The sequence below is a fragment of the Cataglyphis hispanica genome, chromosome 7, assembly GCF_021464435.1.
Source record: "Cataglyphis hispanica isolate Lineage 1 chromosome 7, ULB_Chis1_1.0, whole genome shotgun sequence".
Lineage (NCBI taxonomy): Eukaryota > Metazoa > Arthropoda > Insecta > Hymenoptera > Formicidae > Cataglyphis > Cataglyphis hispanica.
The window spans coordinates 1,817,974-1,840,571 of NC_065960.1; the positions used below are offsets into that span (position 1 = coordinate 1,817,974).

General features: G+C 40.0%; 1 protein-coding gene across 1 annotated transcript in view; it reads left to right on the top strand.

The window, feature by feature from the left end:
• The first annotated feature begins 7,422 nt into the window (after nucleotides 1-7,422).
• The window catches only part of LOC126850890 (uncharacterized), a 36,630-nt gene continuing 21,454 nt past the window's right edge, over nucleotides 7,423-22,598 (top strand). Inside the window, exons 1-5 of the mRNA XM_050594332.1 lie at nucleotides 7,423-7,775; nucleotides 11,429-11,855; nucleotides 12,740-13,159; nucleotides 13,291-14,984; nucleotides 16,109-16,197. Coding sequence (XP_050450289.1) covers nucleotides 11,502-11,855; nucleotides 12,740-13,159; nucleotides 13,291-14,984; nucleotides 16,109-16,197 — 2,557 coding nt within the window. The 5' untranslated portion in view covers nucleotides 7,423-7,775; nucleotides 11,429-11,501. The remainder of the gene's footprint in view (nucleotides 7,776-11,428; nucleotides 11,856-12,739; nucleotides 13,160-13,290; nucleotides 14,985-16,108; nucleotides 16,198-22,598) is intronic.

Below are 22,598 nucleotides of genomic sequence, written 5' to 3' on the forward strand. Positions count from 1 at the left end.
GTTTTCTGGAAGCTCTTTTTTGTTATATTGACTATATTGGATATATAAAGATTATATATATATATATATATATATATATATATATATATATATATATATAATACTTAATAATTATAATATTAATTAGTAATTATATTTATAATTGATATAATTAAAATGATAATTAATTATTATAATTATTAATTTATTATTAATTTTATATTAATAACTACAATAATTATAATAATATATATAAAATTAATACGTGTCTTATACGTAAATCTTACTTTTAACGGTGCTAGAATTTTTTCATGACTGATAATCTGAAAAGGATTATTTTGATAATGCGGGCTGTGATAAACTCGCGCTGGAGAAAAATTAATTTATATTATATTTGTTGAAAAATTATTCTAAACGAAAACAGTCGCGGGTAGTTATAGTTATTTCTAAATTACGCGATATCAACGAACGAGATTTAATCTATCGTGATAAGTGTCTCTTGTATAGCAATATTAAAAATATAAACTGTTGAAATACGTATATATATACAATTATGTATGTTATTATATTGGCATTATGATGTTATACATTAATGTACGCTATCCTTTTTTTTAGGACGCAGTTGCAAGTGAAAATAATTATATTATCAATATATATAAAATATCAATTATCGCTAACTTTTGTCTGTCCACAGGTAGATGGATGCCCATTACGAATTTCTTTCTTCTTAAAACACGTGTATACAAAGCAATAACTAGAGCTTAAATCCGTGATATGATCGGGTCTGATGGAACGTTAGTTTCGTCCGATAATTAGGATAGTGCGCGCATTACGTTATTCTCTATTTTGCTAACTCTATAATAGTATAAGTTTTTATATCGGCAATGAGTTCTCTCGCTTATGTTTTATTTAATTTTCAGCTTATTTTATATTGTCGCACATATAACGTTGAAGTTTAAGAATATACTTTCAATATGTTATAGATAGAAATTATATATTTTATTCTTTTCTTCCCTTTTTTTTTTTTAGTTGATTTAATGCCCATTGTAAGCGGATAATTCAACTACTGGATGATGGTTTATTTACATTATATCAAACATTTATTTTAATTTTTGAATAAAATTGGTTGGTAATTATTTGTTGCATGAATTTTGTAACCTTCACATTTATTTTATTAAGCCCCTGCACAATTGAACATGATAGGAAAATAATTATCAATATTAATTTATTGTCTGTATAATACAACGCTCATATATATGTATGTACATGAATGTATAATTGTCACAGAGATTAATTAATTAATTCATAAGAAGATTATATTAATGAAAATTGTTTTCTAGTTTAAAAACTATTAAGAAAGATAATATTGTACGTATTCACATTCTCATTCATCAAAGCAGTTTAGATGTCAGTATTAAATTAATTGAGAGCCAAAAGATCTGTCATTACAAAATAATATAATAGAAGAGAGAGGAGTGTGTATATATACAGTATATATGTGTGTGTATAATGACAATCGGATCGTTTTCATATCAATACCGTTGGCATGACCTTAGGCTATTCGCAAATAATGCGAATGGATGGAGACCTTTATAGGTCATGGCTGACACAAAAAATCTCTCAATTATATTCCTAATTTTTTTTTTTTTTTTTTGAAACTAGACTATAGACAATAATGACTCTGGTGCGTACACTAGATTTTACGTCCCGTAGAGATAAAAAAATTAATATGCAAAAGAGATATTGAAAAAAATAATATTTTTTTACTATATTTTACTAAGTCTTGGCATAGATAAGAGTATCTCTAATAACTGCGTCTAAAATACTTTTAAATAAATTATTAAGTCATTTAATAGCACATAAAGTTACTATAATTTAACAATATTGATTTTTCACATCATCTTAATTGTTATTATTATAGATAGATAAATAAAAAAAAACATAATATAAAAAGATATGTGTATATATTGTATAGCTGTATACATTTAAATAAAACACAATAAAAATATAATGTATTTTAAAAAATAATGCATTATATTTTTTGAATTTTTTTTCTTACACGGAAGAAAATTTTGCACAATCATGTTCTAATAAATTTTTATTGAAATAAAATAATGAAAATAAATTCGTTTTTTTCGCTGTTATCATTAGCCGAGCAGTTAAAGCGAGCTTAAATAAAAAAAAACAAGCATATAAAAAAGAGTATATAATTATCCCATCTTTTGAGTTGCGATTTTATTAATAAGCTATTGACACAGTGGCCTTCTTAGGTCACGGTGAAAACGGACAGAGAAGATAATTCGACTAATAAAGTGAGAATCTCTCACTTTGCCACTTGACGGACTTCGGGAAAACTCAAAAGTGCACAAGAAAGTTCGCGTGGCATTTGTAACAGATGCATTAACAATTAACATGTGCACACGTGCAATCGAAGAAATGTGACCTCACATACACACACACATATACACATAAAGCTAACATTTATATTCCATTAAGATAAATACAATTATGCGGCGAAGTAGTTGCACCGTAGCGAATATTTTCATAACACGATGCGAATCAAAATATTAATAATTCTAACGACACATACATTTACATATGTAAAAACGATTTAAAGATGCGGTACCGTTATTACCTGTTCCTCAAAGCTCCATCTCCTTCAGTTTTTTCCGTTCTTCTTTTGCCTTCGTCATCACACTCTCGAAACGAGAAACTTGAGAGGAGAGAAAAAGAGAAAAAGAAACAAGCGTGGTCCATCGCCTATTGGCGACTGCCCGCATCACGCTTTTCCCCTTCGCTTCTCCCTTCTTTTCTCCCCGCACATATTTTCATGCCATGCGTAAAATCCTAGGGTTGTTAACCCTCGCAATGAGGTTGCCGAAAATTTCGCGCCGTAATGAAAGTTTCACTTGGCGGACCACTTTCATGTCTCTGTCTCGCGGAAATTATAGGCTCTCTGCCTCTCTAATTATTCGATCGCTCGAATTTCTTTGCCAAACTTTCAATATGACCGATCAGGAGGAACGTTTTGTTATACGACCGACGTTGTTGAAAACTTTCTACTCATCGTCGACGATGCATCGGATGCGCGTAAGTGAATCATGATGGATATTTCGAGCAAACATTTGGACAAATAGAAAATTTTACGCTCTTTTTTTACGTTCTTTTTTTATAAAGAATCGAGCGCAGCGCGATATCGATCGGTAATCTATATTTTTATTTTAATATTACGTAGACATCTGTAATCTGTAATTTTTTTTTTAATACAAGTTCCAATTTTAAGTTGCAACGGTCTTGTTTTCTTCGTAACTTGTTGAATAATAACGTTTCCACTTTGCGTTATCGCTAATCATATATCCTATGTCCAATTAAAGTAGTGCCGAACCGTTATGGAGAGCTTCGTTTTCCCGATATATATTTCATTACTATTACATAAATAATTAAGCAAAGAGACCACTAGTTATACGCGAGTCGGACGATTAAGATGCCGGCCTATTAACCGCTAATCGACGTCGATCGTAATTACGCGGCACGATTCTACGGAAGCGATTCGTTGCCCTCTTTTCCTGGTCTTTCGACACCTCGCAATTTTATATATCTTGAGAAAAAAAAAGAATAAATTAAAGAGAAAAAAAATCCGTAAAATCGAAAGAATAATCTTAACGCTCGCAGTTACAGTTATCGAGGATGCATTTATCGCAGCGCGTGCATATTAAACATTTAAAAAATCGAAACGAATATATCGAGCGATTTTCTCGAATATGTAACGAACAAATAAAACGCGCGAGATGAAGAGAAGTACAAAACAGCGGCCTATTAACCGGCAATCGGTCGATGTCGTCTAAACAGCGAAGTGGTACGATTTGGAATGGCGTGCCAAGAGCGTTGTCCTCTTTCGCAAAGGGGGTGTCCACCTACCTGCAGGCGGTCGTAAAGTCACCTGCCGCATACCTGTCTGCCTCGCCTGTCTTGGAGGCCGCAGGCGATCGTCGCTCGTTCACCTTTCTCGCTACCTCTCTTTCCCTCCGCGTCATCACCGCGAAAAAAACATTCGCTTTCACGAAAGTCCATGTCTCGTAGGCCTCTCCTCCGTTTTCACGTTGCATAGCGTCGCTCTTATGTACGAGACGCGACGTCGGAGAGGATGTGCAGCGCGCAAGGGATCTTAGGTGAAATCCATTGACTTTTGCCAGCTCTCGCGAAGAAACTTACACAGTCGCAAAAACGAGAAAGTCCGATACGCGCGCGCAAAAAATCTCGGGAGCTTTCCGTCAGGATACAGATACGATCGTGTGAAATTTTTGACACATATGTTTTTTGTTTTTTTTTTTTCTGTAAATATTCCACGGCGCGTCTCCTAAGTATTGTCAGCTGCCGCTGATCGGAAAAAAAGTAGACGGACCGGTCTAGACCCGCTAGTGACGCTTGTAATTCTTTTCGCGGCACGTCGATAATGCGCCCCTTCTTAAGTATCTCCGCCGACGAGTTATCGGACGAAATTCTTGGCCCCGTTGCACCGTTCTCTCTACGCGGCTTCTCGTTACGACAGCCACGTCGCGATTCACCAGTTCTATCAGATGGCTCCTCGCGAGAATCGCGATCACCGTGCCGTTAAACTAAATTCGTTACGCTCGCGACCACCGCCCGATCAAAGTAGCCAATTTTCTATCATGTACGCGCGATTTCACGCGCTCGTGCGTGAACGCGTGTCGCCGCGATTTTACGGTCACGAGACCGACCGTTCGTTAGTGTGTCCCTTATTTGTAAAGTAGATAGCATTCCTTTTTTTTTTTTTCTTTTTTCTTGCATCACGAGAGTTTCACATTTGGTATTACAGTGTAACAAGATTTTAAATCAGTTTCAATTGAGAATCGTGCTCATATTTCATTTCGTTTTTTTTTTCTTTTCTCAAGATGAGAAACTGATAAATGAATGTAAAACGTAAAAACAACTTTCCCGGATTAATCATAATATATCTTATGTGTGAAATATTAATTATTCCTCTTATCGTTCGTATAAACGGAAAGTTGCATGAAAGATTTTCCAACCGCAGGGCGATAAACTGTTCACGCTCGATGCATAGAAACTAGGAAAAGCAGCGGCGTCTTGGACTGTAATTTTATTGTCGGCGCGAGAAACCAAAACGCGTATGCGTTTGCAGCGGCGTTCCAGCAACCCAGATCTCCGGCACGATAGAAATATACCGTTAAAACGCGCCACAACAGGCTTGCAGCCGTTACTCCTCGTTCGATGAAACGTTGACTGGCAGGAATCTCCTCTGTTCCTCTCTCTCTCTCTCTCTTTCTCTGATTCGCATGATCGGTCCAGCCGTAGCTCGTTTCGCTATACGATTCCGCGAGAAAGGATACTCAAATTTGTTACAGATATAAAGATAAACTTATCGCGCGATACGTCTTTGCAATTTCTGGCAAATCCAAAAATGTTATAAGCGCGTGTCGTCACGAAAATACGATTTAAAATGATGTCACGTTAATAGAATTATTTTGAAAATTTTATACATCTCACAATTTTATACATCTTGAAATGGAAAGAAAATATCGCGAAAGCGCGCGTTTTAGGTTGATATAATCAGCGATTTTCTCTCTTCTTTCCTCTTACATCTGATTCCACCTACATACGCATCGTGCTATATTAGTGAATTTCCGGCATTCGCGCCCGCATACTTACGCCGCTCGCACGATTCGGTTGAGCGAAAGTGCTCTTACATCGCGGTAAATTATCGCCGTCGGTGGGAAAGAGGATGGCATTCAATATGATTCCCGCGGACAGATTCACACTTGCCTCCTCTGTTACTCGAGTTTCGCAAAGCGAGACATTACCGCATGTCCGACACGTCTGACGTGATTACGGCCGCGAGGTACATCGGGCGAGAGAAGCGGATCGACGTAACTAGAGTAAGCCTCCTTTTTCCCAGCGTTAATTTTCCCATTGCACGTGATTCTGCGCCGCGTCACGTCACGTGAGACGTGATGAGATATCAGAATTCCTTTAGCGGATATTTACGAATATATCTGAAATATATTTCCGCCAAGTAATATTTCCTGTACCGAGTCCAAATCTAAATCCACGATAAAAACTTGAGTCAAAGTCGGTCGTTATCATTTTCCACGGAGCGATGGCGATATGTCGGAGGCGTTTACGGCGCGATTACCGCTCACACCATATATCGCGTTCAAATACATTATTGACGTAACTGGAGTAGCCTTCTTTCCTTTCCTATCAGCTCTCTCCTCGTGATCTCCAACGGTTACGGAAACAACTGCATCCCTATCCCTTATAGTCGATTGTTTTAAAGTATGTAATATAAGTCAAAGAATATAAATTGTAAATTGTATGGTATATTTAATTCAACTTTGTCACTATAAATAACGTTATAAAAAGCGTAGAAACTTGAAACACGTAAAAATATTCTCTAATTATGATCTAACATCATAAATCAGTTTTCTGAAAGAAATTGATAATTCTTATCATTTCGTATAAACTTTTGGCGGGCCACGAATAAGAATCTTACGGCGATAAGAGTCTATTGATGTAACGAAGCGCAAATTTGCATACATGTGGCCGAAATGCGTGCGGGAGTTCAAGATTTATTAATGGCATCGAGGTAACGTGCAGGTTGAGAAAGATCGTTTCGTGACGCGAAGTAGGAAAGTATAATACACACGGAGAGAAGGCGTATACGAGAGCTCGCCGCCGCCGGCACTTTTCTCCTGGCTAATCGTTATGGAAAGTCCGATGGATAATATGGGACGTTGCGCATCGTGCGGAATCTCGCGTAGAATCGAAGCTTCGTCGTTGCTGATGCGAGGCAAATTACATACAGAGAGCTGGAACACGAGGGACGGTTCATCAACTGAAGATAAAAATACGTACCCGCAAAATGTCATCGAGATTGTCGCGTGATATAAAGACGCGCCCGAGAATGTTAAATCGGGGGATGTTCTCTCACGAAACTCTATGACGGAGATTGGCCGGTTTATATCCACGGAACGCTCTCCAAATATGTCGTCGGATTCGTAAAAAATTCCTTCGAGCGATTTTCTCTCGATTCAAGTTTGACCGTCTTATTGAAAGTCCGGCAGATAATATGGGACGCAGGTAGAATCTCGTAAGATCAGTTCGGCACATCAACGACATTATTACTGAGGAAAGGAGTGGTACACCCAAAGCGAGAGGATGGAGGAACGGTCGCTAGGTAAAGGAGATTGGCGACCTGACGGGGAGAAAGAGCGGGAGAGAAGGGAATGCGCGCGAGCGGGATAGATGGTGGGTAAGAGTAAGAGAGAAGAGGAGACGTCAGAGTGCCCGAGGTGCACGGTGCGAGCGAGAGAAAAGGCGGACTGTATTCGAGGGACGGTGTTCGTAATCAAAGGGGCAACCCGCGGCGCGGAAGAAAGTCAGCCTCACCGAGCGGCTCATCAGTCCGGCACGGTGCGGTGCCCCGAATGCACGTCGATTTTCCGCTGCGTGTCGTTGCCAAGGTGCCACGTGATTCCGCGCCAACCATCGCCACGCAAGTCACGCGAACGCGTTCGTTCACTGGTGTGGTATCTCACCTGCCGACTCCGAAATACTTGGACGCGGTAGATCGACAGTCGATGCGAGTCGGCGAGATAGAGCGATTCATCGAGAAAATTTTACCGCACAACGCATGGATATAGATTATTAAAAAAAGTGTGCAAAAGGATTAGAAAAATCCCAGATTGATTTGATAAAGTATTACGAACGACGAGTGACAACGAGAAATTTATGCAATGCTCAGTGACAGATGAATGGTACGTACCGGATGATAAATATTTAGAAAATTGCGAGGTAATAAAAGAAATCGTCGTCACATTAAGAATATTAAATCTTTTTCCTTGCCCGATTTTTGCCGGTAGTGAACGAAGCTTTGAAGAAAGTGCAAAGCATTGCGAAAATACATGTAAGCGAAATACGAAACGATAACTGTAAAAAGAATCTAGAGAGATATATATATACTAAAAAATTATATTAGCCTTCAGTATTTCACGAGGCATAATATATGCGATATACATGTGACTCGGTATCAAAAGAATGTTCGTTTAATCCATTTAGTGATACTCTATATGCGTATATTATATGGCTTCGGAGTATATCGTTATAAAAATATCAAACTGTGTGGGACATTTTTAATAACTTTAGCTTTAAGTGTATAATAAAATTATCGTCAAAAATATTAAACTATAGGGGAAAAAAAAATAATGACAGTTTTAAAACGATCTTTCTGTCAAACTAACAATAAGAAATAAAAGATCGATATACTCCAAATTTACCGTAATTAAAAAGATCTCTCGCGAAACCAGTTTCAAAATGTAGGTTTATAGCGGTGTTCTTCATGATTTTTTGCTTGCACGGTACATTCCTCTGTGCATAAATAATTATTCCCAATTTCGTGAAAGTTCCAGCCGCGTGCATATTGCTTCGGGTAGGAAGCGTGCGTTGCAAAAGGAATTATTATGCACGCGCTGAACGTGATTATCCGTCGATCGAAGTATAAAGGGAGAAACGATCGTTTCAACACCGAGGCGAGCATTTCTCGGATAATACGCGAGCATGAAAAAAAAAATATTAAAAAATAATATTACTTCAAAGATATTTTCACGAGATAGCGCACCTCATCGCAATGCACATCGTCAGACTATTCACAACAGAGAGATATAATCGAGGATCTCGAGACGAAACGATCTCTTTACGGAAAAAAAATGATCTTTTTTCGCGCATCTTTCCCGCGATTAAATCGTCCGCTTCGAGTAAACACGCGTCTTCGCACGCATGCGTAATCTATAGTAACGACACATAAATCACGCGTTATTGTATCTCCCTCTTCGGATACGCGCAGCGACGCATCGAAATTGACTGTCGTTTCAGGAACCAGCTGGTGGTATCCCAGCGGGACGAGAGGGATTTAAGTAATGAATGGAACACGTTGTCAAAATTCACGGAGCGTGTCGGTTGGCGAGCGCCAACCAGTTGTTGCATAACGCGGCGCATTGCGTTTATATGGCTGGGAAAATGCGAAATTCCGAAGGCGCGTATACAATTCCATTTAGAGCGCGAACATTATCGCGCGGAATAATGCGTTCGCGCGTGATTCCTTAGATTCCTGCAATTTGCATCCCCATTAAGACATTCGCGCTTCTTCCCTCGCGTTTGATTATTTCAATTAGCGTTCAACATCGGTATATTGCGGAACGACGTTGCATTCAAGCTTCTACAATATTTAACCACGTTTATCACTACGAGCTTCACGTGCATCCGATCCACTATATCGAAGGCTTACCAGGTGGTCATAATAATTATAGCTGCATGTAAATCCTTTCCCACGCGCGAGCGAATCGAATGGATTAATTAGGAGAGGAAAGCATCACTTATTCGGCTCTCGTCATTTTTTTCTTTTCAATTCTTCCTCGTGGTGTGTCGCAAAAACTTGTTATATCTTTACGGAATATATTGTCACGCATATAGAATCAAGGATTAAATTGATCAACCGCAAAGCCTGATTGCATGTGTTTGGGAATCGCGGTTCAGCTTTTGCGATATTTTTACGAGATTTCGAGGTTTGCCCACGCTCGTTCGAGAACCAACGCGGCAACAGCATATCGAGAATGTGGCGATCGGCCTGCGGCTACGAATTCCGTTACACGCACTTGTACGGCTCCGTGGATCTCCCTACACTCTACCCACGATGAAATTTTTATACTCCATCTGCCTCCGTGATTTTTTCACGCTGATTTAAATTCATCGTCAAATCTTTATCGACGCGCGAAGCAAAATTAAGATGAAATACGCGTCTTACTTGATGCAACGTAAAGAGAAAGATGTATAATATTAGGTCATCGCATGACACGTGACGCAAAGCGTAAAATATCGTCGACGATTGCGAGATCAATGCGCAGGTTTATAATTCATAAAAATAAACCAACTCATGCTTCCGACAAGTAAACCAATTTTATAGCTGCAATGTAACGTAGGAAATTGTCGCCGATGCGCTCGATTAATTTCGAGCGGTCGCGTGGAACTTTCTTTAGATATATTCATTTAACGAACGTCATCGGCTTTAATGAAACTTGTACTGTTATCTCAGCATGTACAGTAGTACATTTCGTGGATAATTTCTTCAGTATAGTTATTAAAATTTTAGTATTAATGTTAATTTTTCTCTTTTCTCGTACAAAAGAAATGAGAGACATATTCGAATGTGAAACACTTACCTTTGACAATTGTCGGAGGAATCTTCACGATCAGCTGATTGCTCGACAGTGACCCCGAGGGTCAATCTACTTTCTACTTCTCACATTCTGCCGAGATCAGAGGTGATACAGACGACGAGAGGCTGTGCACGATGTTCCTTCGAGTGGAAGCGGACATACTTTCACGACGACGGATGGTATACATATCGTTAAATTATCGGGATGCTGATGAGTGAAAACGGATGGAGGCGGCGCGCGTTGTTCACTTGCCGGAGAAAAATAAGGAAAGAGATTTATTAGCCAGGATTTGTTCGGAGAGTCTCCTCGGAAGAATGTTTATGATAAGCGCGGAGAATCGCATCGAGAAAAAACGTTGGCGACGAGTGAGAAATTATCTTTCTAATTTACCGGTTTGCGACCGGTCTGACATGCGAGATAAAAGCAAGCGATAAAAGCATATTTGATTAAAAAGTCTTTAAAATTTTTTTTAATATTCGATAATTTACAACTTTAATAGCGATTAAATTATTTACAAGAAAAAAAAAAAAAAAGAGGAAGAGAGAACACGACCAACACTGATGTATTTATAATCTTCGACATATCTGGCGCAGAATGATGGCACGAGTGAAGGTCAGCCGCGGCGAAACAAAATGTCAAGTATAACAGAATACAACTTACAGTTGGCGCATCTTGCTGAATATACAAAATACTTCGCTTGCGTGAAGTATAATTTATAGCAACACGTGTCCTGCTTGTTTATAATTCGCTCCGCTACTATCTATGCGTAATGGCGCGATTAGTAAAACGGGCAGGTACGACAAGAAACACGAAAGTTCCGTATTAAGTTGGTCACGCGACCAACGCCGGTATGCAGTCAAGATCGCTTAACGATCGTCCGCGATCCTCGATGCTATGTGACACGATTTGTCGGCTGCCTAATGTCCGCTGATAAACGATCTCGCGTATCTCGAGAGTAAATGGATATAATTAGAAAAACGTTGGAAATCTTGTGATAGCGAAGCGTTTTTACCCTCGTCGCGACGACAGACGACTATATCGGACATTCTATTAGTTTTCTATGCATATATGAACTAAAAGTAACTCCTCACAAGATGTATAAGCTTAAACAGGTTTCGCACCTGTAAACACCGTATAAAAGAAACTTGTCTCCCGATTACGCCATAGAATTGTCTACCATGATTTCTACCTGTTTTCAGGGAGTGGCCGGCATTCTAGCGAAGCGTAAAGATCAGCGAGCTTGCGCCATGAATTAAGATCTCGATTCGGAAAATGGACGTCGCCAAGGGCACAACAGAGGACTTTGTGACGGTGGTCAGCGTCGGTAGTCAGCCGGCGCCGGAGAATTTCGTGACTGTTCTGTCGATCGGCAACGGGAAAAAGAGCGATGCCGGAGATTCGTCGGTGTCGAGTAAAAATGGAGCGACGAACGGGATGGACGGACATCTCGAGGAGGAGGTCGAGGTTTTCAGATTGCCCGGAGAACGGCTCGGTTTTGGACTCAAATTCGAGGGAGGAAATAAAACGTCTGAGAGAGTGAGGAGGCTGTTCGTGCAAAGCTGCGCGGAACAAAGTCCGGCCAGCAGAGCGAAGTGTTCGTGGGGTACTCTAGGCGAGGGAGACGAGGTAATGATCGTATACTTTGAGAAAAATATTAGATATTTTTTTTTTTTTACTTTCGATCTTTCTACATTTATTCTGCCGAGAAAAGAATGTTGGATACGCGCGAGCAAAGCTTTGTTTTCTTAATCTTATTTTTCTCGCATTAACGAGAGGCTAATAACATCGGTCGCTTTCGCTGAAATTATATTTCGTGCCGTAACACGCGTATATAACGAATTCAAGAAAGTAGCATTCATGAACATGTATGATTCTATTCAATCTTAACGGTACGTGAAATCTATCGCGTCATTACGTGTCGCTTTCAATTACGGAACCGACAAGTTCCCTCTGCAATGGATAAGGATCACAATGACTAGTCGCTAGATTCCTACTGGTATTTCAATGAATCGGTGTAATGACTGACGTGTAATTATTATTCGCACGCATCGGGCCGCGACGCGCCTGCACTTATGGCGTAATGTCAGCTTGAATGGATGAGGAAAGGAGAGAAAAGTCTTTCTCGCGTATTCGAATTTACGTACGTGCCTCAACATATTTTTCGCTAAGAAAAAGATTGACTTTAACCGCATCATACACGCGGTCCATCGTGTTTAAAATTAAGGTCGTGAATTGTGGGAATAATATTTATTATGTGTCAAGCGTGTATATTTGTATTTTGTGGAACAGCCGCTGAAACAAGACGTAAATGCACTCTTTCTCCGGCTCTCACGGTACACTCCGTCATCTATATGATTTTCAAGACCTACTTCCTATATAATAACTCTCAAGATTGCTTTCCTCTCGCCTCCCTTGCTTGTTTACATTAGAAATTATTTACGGGTAATAATAAGGCTCGTCTACTTCGTATAGATTCGACAATCACGTTATATATTATATTTCTCTCGCAGGTACTTTCGATTGACAGTATACCGGTGACACATATGACCCGATTGGATTGCGTGAGGAGATTGAAGGAATCGCAATTAGTCATCAGGCTGATGGTGAGATGCCGCGGTGCTCTCAGACCCGAAGTAGTGAGCGCCGAGAGAAAAATCGAAAAGAACAAAGTGCCGCCGGAATTACCCGCGGCTCCCCCGCCGGTACCGCCGCGAAAATTGAGGCAGCCACGAGGACCCGCAGACGGCGAAGCAAACCCTAGTCCTGTCAAGAAATTGTGGGACAGTCCAAAATCGCCGGCGTCGCAGACGAACGTAAGCTCTTACGAGAGTTGCGAATCCTCGCCGAAAAGCGTCAACGGTTCATCGCATCCAGAGAGCACGAAGGAATCACCGAAGAACCGCTCGCCGGAGTTTACAAAATCGAAGCAGGTTATAATCACGAATAAAAAAATAATTTGAAAAATTAAGAAAAAAAATTGCATTTTGAATAAAATAATAAAATAAAAGATGTAAGGAGATTCTTTCTTCCTCTAGCTGAACAAAAATTTCTATGTTTCTAGGAACCGCCGGAAGCGATGGTTTATCTGGACGCGCGATCGCAATGCGGCTCCACGCACGGCAGCACGTCCGACGACACCGGCAGCTCCATGTCCACCGTCATGGACAGATTCTCGACCATATCCGATCGCGTGTCGACCATCTCCACGGCGTCCACGGCGTCGACCACCGGTTCCGAACAGCCGAGCGAATTAGTGGGTGTCGATCGAGACCTCGAGCGATCCTCGTCCGATCGGGACATGCTGTTGTCGCGAGCGATCTGTCCGCTCGAGATGCTCGAGAGAGACTTCTCGAATCCACCCGATTATCTGCTACGTCGTCTCGCCAGTTCCGAGGCGGTGACGCACGTGGAATCGCGAGGCGAAGTCGAGCGTATCACGGCAGTAGTCGCGCCGAACACGGTGCTGATCGAGGAAACTATCACCCTTCAGCCGCCGCTCAGTTTCCAGGACGCCCCGTTAAGTTACGGACACGAGGCAAGACCGGATCTCTTCTACACAGCCGACTTGGCCGCTGACTCGACGACGCATTTCAGGCCAATTAAGGATGACGTGGAACTCGTGGAACGCGTCAACGGCAGCGTTCACGAGGAGGTGCGCATTTCCGGTACGGAAAGAAGCAACGGCCTTAGGTCGTCGCCGCCGCCGTTGCCGGCTAGAAATCACGTTAATAGGATCTGCGTGAATCAAACGAGCGAATCTGAAAACGATGCGCGAATCTCAGGAACGGTACCCGCCTCGCCCGAGAGAGAACCTTCGGAAGCTCCTCTGTTACCGCCGAAGCCGCTGCCGAGGAAAGATATTAAAGCCAGACGAAAAAGACCACCTCCGCCGCCGCCTCCACCACCGATTATAGCGCCACGAAGAGAAATTAAATCTTCATCATCAATCGAATCGAATCATCTGCTGGAGAAGGAAGATATTTTGCAAGAAAGCGCAAAATGTGTTCAACCAAGATCATGCGACTCGTCGTTAAATAGAAGCAATGTTCTCCACGAATTTTCAATTGAAGAATTTGAAAATTCAGATGGAAACAGCGACAAAGAATCTAACTCGAAAAATGTTTGCCTCGATGATGAGAAAGAAAAAGCTGCAGGTTCGATGGAAGACACACAAACAAATAAAGTTCTTGAAATTATCGAAATCAGAGTGACCAAAAGTTTGCAGCTCAATCAGAAGGAGGAAGTCGCAAGGAATGAGCCAAAGAGCGTATCGGAAACGACGAATTGCGAACAGAATGGAATTAAGGATAAAATAACAGATAGAAAGAAACACGATCAATCGCAATCTATTAATAATTCGAATGGAATTTCGACGGAACAAAATTCGAGTTTAGAACCGACCGATGTACGCGTCGATGAATCAAATAACGAAGAGAAAAAGCATCTTGACTTGGAAGGCATTTACCGAGAAGAAACTCAGTCGAATGACGGGGGAAATACTTTCAAGGAAGCATTTCCGTTACACGCAGAAGATACTTTATCAGTCGATAATTCTATGCTGCGAGAAAGCGAGGATGACGAAACGTATCGATCATTAGACGAGATAAACGACGATATGAAAAATCCGGATGTGAATCGCATGCTAGAGGAAGAAGGAGACACAACTGATGAAAGCGACGACGGCGATTATTACTGGCAGAGCAATCTCGCCACTATCGGCGAAGAGGAGGAGACTTCCTTGGAATATATAAACGCGTAAGTTTAGAATTATATTTCAATCTTGTAAAGATTATTATTCGATAGATTACACAGTTTAACAAAAAATAAGTTTTTTTTTAACACAAAAAAAAAAGACAATTATTCTCTGTAAAATTTTTCATCGCAATTTTCAGAGGTTTGCAGTTGAAATTTTAAAAAGAGTTATTTTATTATATTATAATTATCGTACACGATATATTGGAGAAATTTTGTTGCGATCGCAAATGTAATTAAGTATATTATTAAAATACTTTTAACTCGCAAAAGGAATTTAATTATAATTAATAAGATATTCTTAATTAAATGATAATCTATTGTGAGAAAATTGCAAATTAGACATAATTTAAAAAATAATTTAAATAATGATTTTAAAAATTTATCAATTTTGTTAAACTATATATGAATGAAAGAGAATCGTAATATAATAGTACGAAATTCGGGATTTACGTCTCCACTTTCACCGCACATTGCATCGGAAGCTTCTCTTGATATCAATATGCAATACGAGTAGCAATTACAGTTGCGCACAGAGCTAATCAGGATAATTGCGCTTATTTGCTTGAGCAAAGTATGCGAGATGAATCGCTGGGAATTGTGTCGAGACATATATGATTGGAGAGCCCGTTGTGATGCAGCGCCGCGCGCGAATAAATCTTAAAAAGAAATTAATTCACTTTCCTCCCATGGATTACCCGGATTTACCTGCCGCGCGCGGCATGTGGTGAAAAGGTTAATTGTGACCGTTCTAAGAATAGGAAAGAGGGCTGTCGATTACTGGGAATCGAACCGAGTCGTTTGACTCGGCCGTCCCACGGAGGTGAACGCCTCCATGCAAATGCTCGACATTTGCTCATTGCTTCGAACAGCAATCTCTCCTTCTTTGCATGACGTTGCAATCGCCTCTTTTAAACTTATCTGAATGGCGATTGCCGCTTATTAAAGCTCTCAATAGGTCCCTCCAACGTTAAAACGTAACGGGTTATATCATTAATTATTTGTTACAGCGTTTAGAATTTTTTATATTTTTATATCACGGTTACGCGCAAATCGTAATAAGAAATTAAATACAAAGAGCCATTTCCGAGCAGCCTAAAAGAAATATTTTCTCTGGTCTGTTGCAGCAACGCAGACGCAAACGATTCCAGCAAGCTGACGACAGAGTCGGAAGAATCGTCTCCCACAATCAAGAAAGATGCGTTCGTTAAAAACGGTAAGTCTGTTCTTCTAATATACTAATTAAGCTTTTAATTAACCCTCAAAATACGATTTGAGTCAATAAAACGCAATTTATCCAATTAAACGGAAGAATGCGAGGCCAGCGCGGAACGATTAGCGATCCACTCGTTCTAATAGCAAAGGCAACAGATCAGACATTTGTGTCCATTGAGGCTGATTGCGTAAAAAAAATTAGCGCTGTCGCCAATCAAGGCGACCTTGAGCCGATTAATTAATCGATCTCGCTTTCGATAGCATCATCGTCGATCTCTTATCGAAACGTCCTTCGACTGGAAGTGTCACCATCATTAATGAGAACGCGAGAGCAGGAAATCCTGAAAGACGGTCGGGTGCAAGACACCGCAGTCGCGAGGACACCCGGTATACGCGCCCACGCTACCGTAGCACGCCGCCGTCGAGCTTTATAAAGGTTACGCATTAATCACCTTGCGTTACGCGCCGGTATACGGTTCTCCGGTTTCGCGCGGGCGCGAATGCATTGAAAACGGAGGCAGGCCGCGAATCGAGGCAAAGGCGCGCCTTCCTCTCGCCGGGAGAGATTCTTATTCACCAGTATGCATTCCAGTATTTTTTTCACGCGGATGACTAGACGCGCGATTTCTTCTCCGCGATATACAAAACGCACGGTGTCTTCTACTCGAGATGCCTTTCGAACGTTTTATTCTGGAGAGACTTCGTTATCCGTCACGGATATTCTGATGATTTTGACGACACTATTTGATAAATATTTGAACTATTTTTTTGCAGCGAAACTAAAAAAAATGGAAATTAATTTAATACAATAATTTTTATTTTAAATAATTCTATTATCTAATTATATATATATAATATAGATAAAAAATTAAAAAAAAGTTAAATTAAATTAAATTAATTTTGGCTTTATTTTTTTTTTACTATTTTGTCTTATTTTTATTAATAGTTCAGAAAAAAATAGCTGTACATATTTTTATCATCAATCTCAGCGTTTAAAATATCTCCAGAAAATATTGTCACATCGTGTCGCCAAAGTTATCGAAGTCTCCCCTCATGTTCCTTATAATTTATTTCTACATATACCACTTGGAGAAATCTTTCTCTCCGCGATTTTCCGTGGACATAGAAGTGCTTATCTTCAATGAAATATTTGCGTAATATCTGCTCTTTGCGAGAACCATTTAGAGAGATACGTTGTTTATCTCGTGCTACCATCTCGTCTCACCACAAACTCTATAAGGGAAAAATAAGTATTCATTTTGTCAATGTAGATCGAATCGATCGATCGAAAACGGTAATCCTGTAGTATAGAAGTATCGGAAATCGTGCGGCGATAGTAATAATTCGCACTGCGCACACGGTGAAGTATATTATCAAAACAATGATAAGGCACATACACATCAGTCGCAATAAATATATACAGCCTCCCTCCCCCACGCGTCCTTTTTCAAGATAGTAGATACTAGAGGAAAACCCGAAGAGAAACAAAGAAGTTTACTATAATGAAGGAAATTATGCGAGAATGGATTAATAAAAACGTTCGTACAATGATTAATTTGTCCGGTACTTTTTTTACAGACGTATCGCATGTTTTGCAACATGAAAAGCGACTCGGTATAATTTTCTAACAACGAGCTTTTGCTTGCCGCGCGATGTCGACATCGTCTTTATGCGGGATCTCTCACTCCCTTCTCTTTTTCTGTTTTTTCTTACAACGCGAATAGCGCGATTCATGAAGCGAAACGCATATGATAAAGAGTGGATCTCCAACGGACGAGACTTTACCGTAGCCGGACGCTTTGCGTTAAGCGGAAAATAAGAAAATTCCACGACCGACGCTCCTTCGCTCGAACGGGATGGATTCCCGGCCGTCAGGTGGGTGTGAGAACAAAACCGTTAAGAGAATAATTCGAGAATCGCCTAGCAAGCAAAGCGAGCTCTTGTATCATCGATGAAGTTGCGATGTATGTATTCTCGCGCGCGAGGTTCGTATTAAACGCGAAAATTTACGATCAAGTGCCTGCCGCGGCCCATCATCTTGTCCAACAAACACCATCGTTTTTCAACTCCATTAAATACGAAATCGTAAAAATTCTCATAGAGCATTCATTATAATCCGCTCGAATCTAAATACGCGAAGACACATTGATTCGAATTTCTTTTATCTCAATTATAATCAGCTGTTAAAGCAGTTTCGAGCAATATCAGCTGTTACGAAATTTTTAAGAAATTAACGCGCAGATTTTAAACTCGAATTTCTCGGTTGTATTTAGGTTATTATTATATTTGAATTATCATAAAAATATACCGACGACAATAAAAATATTTTAGTAGTGATATTTTATTTAAATCGTAGCGTTGCACGCAATGTGTCATCGTATCTTTGATATTAAATAAATAAATGAGAACGTTGACAATTCCTAAGCTCGCCTAAGTCAATTATCGTGAAAATATATGCAGCATTATTCCGTGACATTTCGTAACGATCGATCGGGTATCGCGCGCGAGCGTGGCACACACCCGTTATAAGAGATGGACACGGCTGATCTCATGGGTCCGGCAAAGCTTACCAGTCACAACAATATGGCGGTTGCCCAGCGGTCCCAAGTCCCAAGCCGCAGCCACCGAGTCGTCGAAGCTCTTCCAGTGGCTGACCGCGCTCAAGGTCCCATTCCCCCTTAATCGCCTTCCTTTTCTCGATCTTTCACTTGGTTCACTTCCAATCGAAGAGACGGCAATCTCTGACGCACATACTTGCGTACTGACGTATGTCTGTACGCGCGATCGCAGAAGACGGCATTCCACAACGCGGTCCAACCATCGGGCCCTTTGTACGTGCCCCTAGTATACCGATCTTAAGATAACAAACATGTCGTCGAAACTCGTACAAATCTAACTGCCACATCGGCACATCGATTGTTCTCACCGAGAGGAGATAGCCTTTTCGAATTTTTTCAAAGCCGAAGTTTCGCTTGATCGATATACACGTTGTTATTTTACGTCAGTATCCCTTGTGAACGATCTTTGAAGAGGAGGAGAGAAAAATATTTATTTATTTGAATTTAAATAATTATCCGAATCATTAGTAAATCGATGACTCGAAGAAAGATACAATGACACGATTGTTTAAGATAGGTCGATTTTACGTCGCCTCGAGCAACGAAGAATGAAAAATTCGGGGATCGTTAATGTAACATGCCACTGTACGATCGCTCGTTTTAGATTTTTATCGCAGCAGGTTCGTCGGACGATTCGCTTGTCTACATTACGCAATTATGCGGCTTAAAAATATACAAACGGAAAGTACATTCCGTAATTTCAGCCGAACCGTGCATTAACGACCTAAGCTCTTAAGAGGATCGACCTTTCCCAGGCAATCTGACGCCCGTTTCAATTTTCGATCGCAAAGGGCGATGATTAGTCTTGACCTCCCGAGGGAAGCTTTCGATCTCGAAGTAATTAGTGGACATTGATACTTACGAAGTGCTTTCTGTTAAATCGTTGATGTGCATAAATTTGCCAGACAGCCACCATTTTACATCTACCATCGCGATAAAACAGCCTCAAGATTATTTGACGTCAATTTTAATCTACGATCGTAGCGGATCGCAATCTCGGATTACATAGAAAATGATGCGCCATTCAGAATTCAACGGAACATTCGCGGATATGCGTGCTGTGTATATACAAAACCCACGATCAGAGATTATTCACGGAGAATAATGGATGGGAATAAGATATTCGTCAAATTTAAAAATACGAAGTAAGAGTGTAAAATTCATATAAATTTTCGCTGGGAAAGAATACTGTCTTTTATATTTTTAAAAATTTACATTTTCAAAGATCGAGAAACGAGAACGCGACAATTGTCAGACACATGTGATTTCAATCCGATTTCGTGAACGCGACTCGCGCGAGAAAATCGTGAATCACGTTTTGCCACGTTCGTGCCGAAAGAATTCCGCATTCGATCTGACTCGCAAAGTACACTTAATGCGTCCGATCGAAGGAGCTGCATTCCATCGCGCCAGCTCGAACGGTGCACGCTGTATGAACCCGCCTAAAGATAACTCGCCCCAAGATTCAAGATCGAATATCAACGAATTCGACGGAGTACTTCTCGTTGAATTTTACGATCGGCGCGAGAAATAGAAATCAATCGTAAATTATGTCGCTTTATGCGTTTATTAGAACAGATGGGCATTGCATCCTAGATAGATATCAGGTCGCGCGAATCGCGCTTGAGAAAATCGATAATGAAAAGAATTATAGTTATTGTTATTCGTTTAGAGAGCGTATCAAAGAGAGAGAGAGGGAGAGAGAAAAGGATAGACGTTTCAGTTCGTCGAGGCAGGTCAGCTGCGGTTTGAAAGGATCTACTATATGCGCCTACACAGGCATATCGAATACAAGATCCGAGAGACGACATTCCGTTGTCGGCAACCCGGAAGCGCTCCGCGTGCAGCGACGTCGATGTAATTAGTTACGATATGCCTCATACTTAAGATGCGTAGAGGTCGATTCGCAAAGCTGACAGGATTACTTACACGTCGAAAAAAACACTAATCGTTCGATCGGAGATAATGTATAAATAAACGCGCGGTTACATCTTCTTTCTGCGGCGCATCATCTCGCGACCGTTTTGTGTAACATCCACGGTTTACACATTTTTTATAAAAGTATTTATATATTTCTATATTTTTATGATTCGAATCGGGGTTATCGCGAAACCATTTCTCGCACATTGAGATATGGAAATAAATTTAAAATAAATAATTTTTTAATGGGCGATGCAATCGCTTACGTGCGAAAATCCATTAGGATGTAATCTGCCTTTAAAAACGGTTAAAAATAGTTTTCTGCCATTTTGAAGGTTTGACAATCTCCATATTAAGCGTTATATTGATGAAAAAAAAAAAAGAATATTTTTCTTTATTGACCTGTCCAACGTATCGGTGAACAACTTTAAATCACTAGTCTCGTACGACAATGAATAGGCCTTGACGTGCGTAAATCCAATATTATCGTCACGTTCGGGATATCGGTCCACCACGCACGGCACGCATGCAAATGTTCCTCAGATAGCGGTAATGCCTTACATGTCATGTGTTTACAAATAATGAAAAAACGCGAGTGTTGAGTGCCTGCAGAGTAAATTGAAAATCCTTTCGACATTATCTACGAGACTCGTTTTATAGAAATCTCTCGGCAAAAGAGAGTGGGATTTCCGCTTTTCGCTTCGCGGAACGCTTAATGAAAACAACATATAATTACGTTATATCGCGTTGCGTCACATTCAACATGTGTCATAATATATAATTCAATATCGTTACGTAATACGATGACACTATCGGAGATATGGACGCATTTGAAAGCGCACGTCCTATTTATTTTCGTTAAAATATGTCACGCAATCGCGGTCTATCAAATTTCATTCGATAAATCGAATCTGATAACGCAAGCCACACTTCCGTGACTTGGAATGCACTTCGTACGGTGAATTACGCTCGTACGGTGAATAAGAAATAGCCGAGCGTATGGCGGCGAGCTTTCATAAAGTGCACTTCAACCGGCTCCGCTTTACGACACACCGAAACACACACGCTCTTCGACTCGAGGAAATTTGAGCCTTCAAAGGCCAGCTAACTTCTTTTTAGCGGCCACCCGAGTTCCGTGACTTATGGCATGGACAGTGATGCCCAAAGATCTTTTATTATATATATATATATATATATATATATATATATATACATACACACCACACACACACACACACATACACACACACATATATATATATATATTATGTTATGCAATACAAGATAGATCAAGAAATATAGTTTGTACCGAAAGAAAATAATTTCTCGCGCAAAAATAGGTCGAAACTGCAAAATAAAATTATTTCATGTTTTTTTTTTTGAGGAAAATGAATTTAAAATTTGAAAAATTAATTACATATTTACTCTTTTAAAGTTTAAATAGGCCTTTGATAATTTAACAATTCGTATGAAGAGAGAAAAGGTGCTGTTATATCATTATATTATTATATATTGTAAAATAGAAAATTATACTTTATAGAACAAGATCGATACATACATACACATATATATGTTAAATTACTTACGCGCGTTAATAATTTCATAAGAAAAATTATTTTTAGCTTTTTCTTCTTCATCACTCGGCATTTTGTAAGGCTTTTAAAATGCAAATTTATGAAAGACATGACAAGGTAAAGTGACCTTTACTAAGCTGGAAAGGCAATCAACGCGAAAGAGGCACACACACATATATACACTCGGCTAGTTGAATGCAGGAATCTCGGTATAGAGACATAATATCGAAATCTATCTTTCAACAATTTGGCTCGTATTGTGTGTACGTATTGCGCGACTCCCTGTGGAT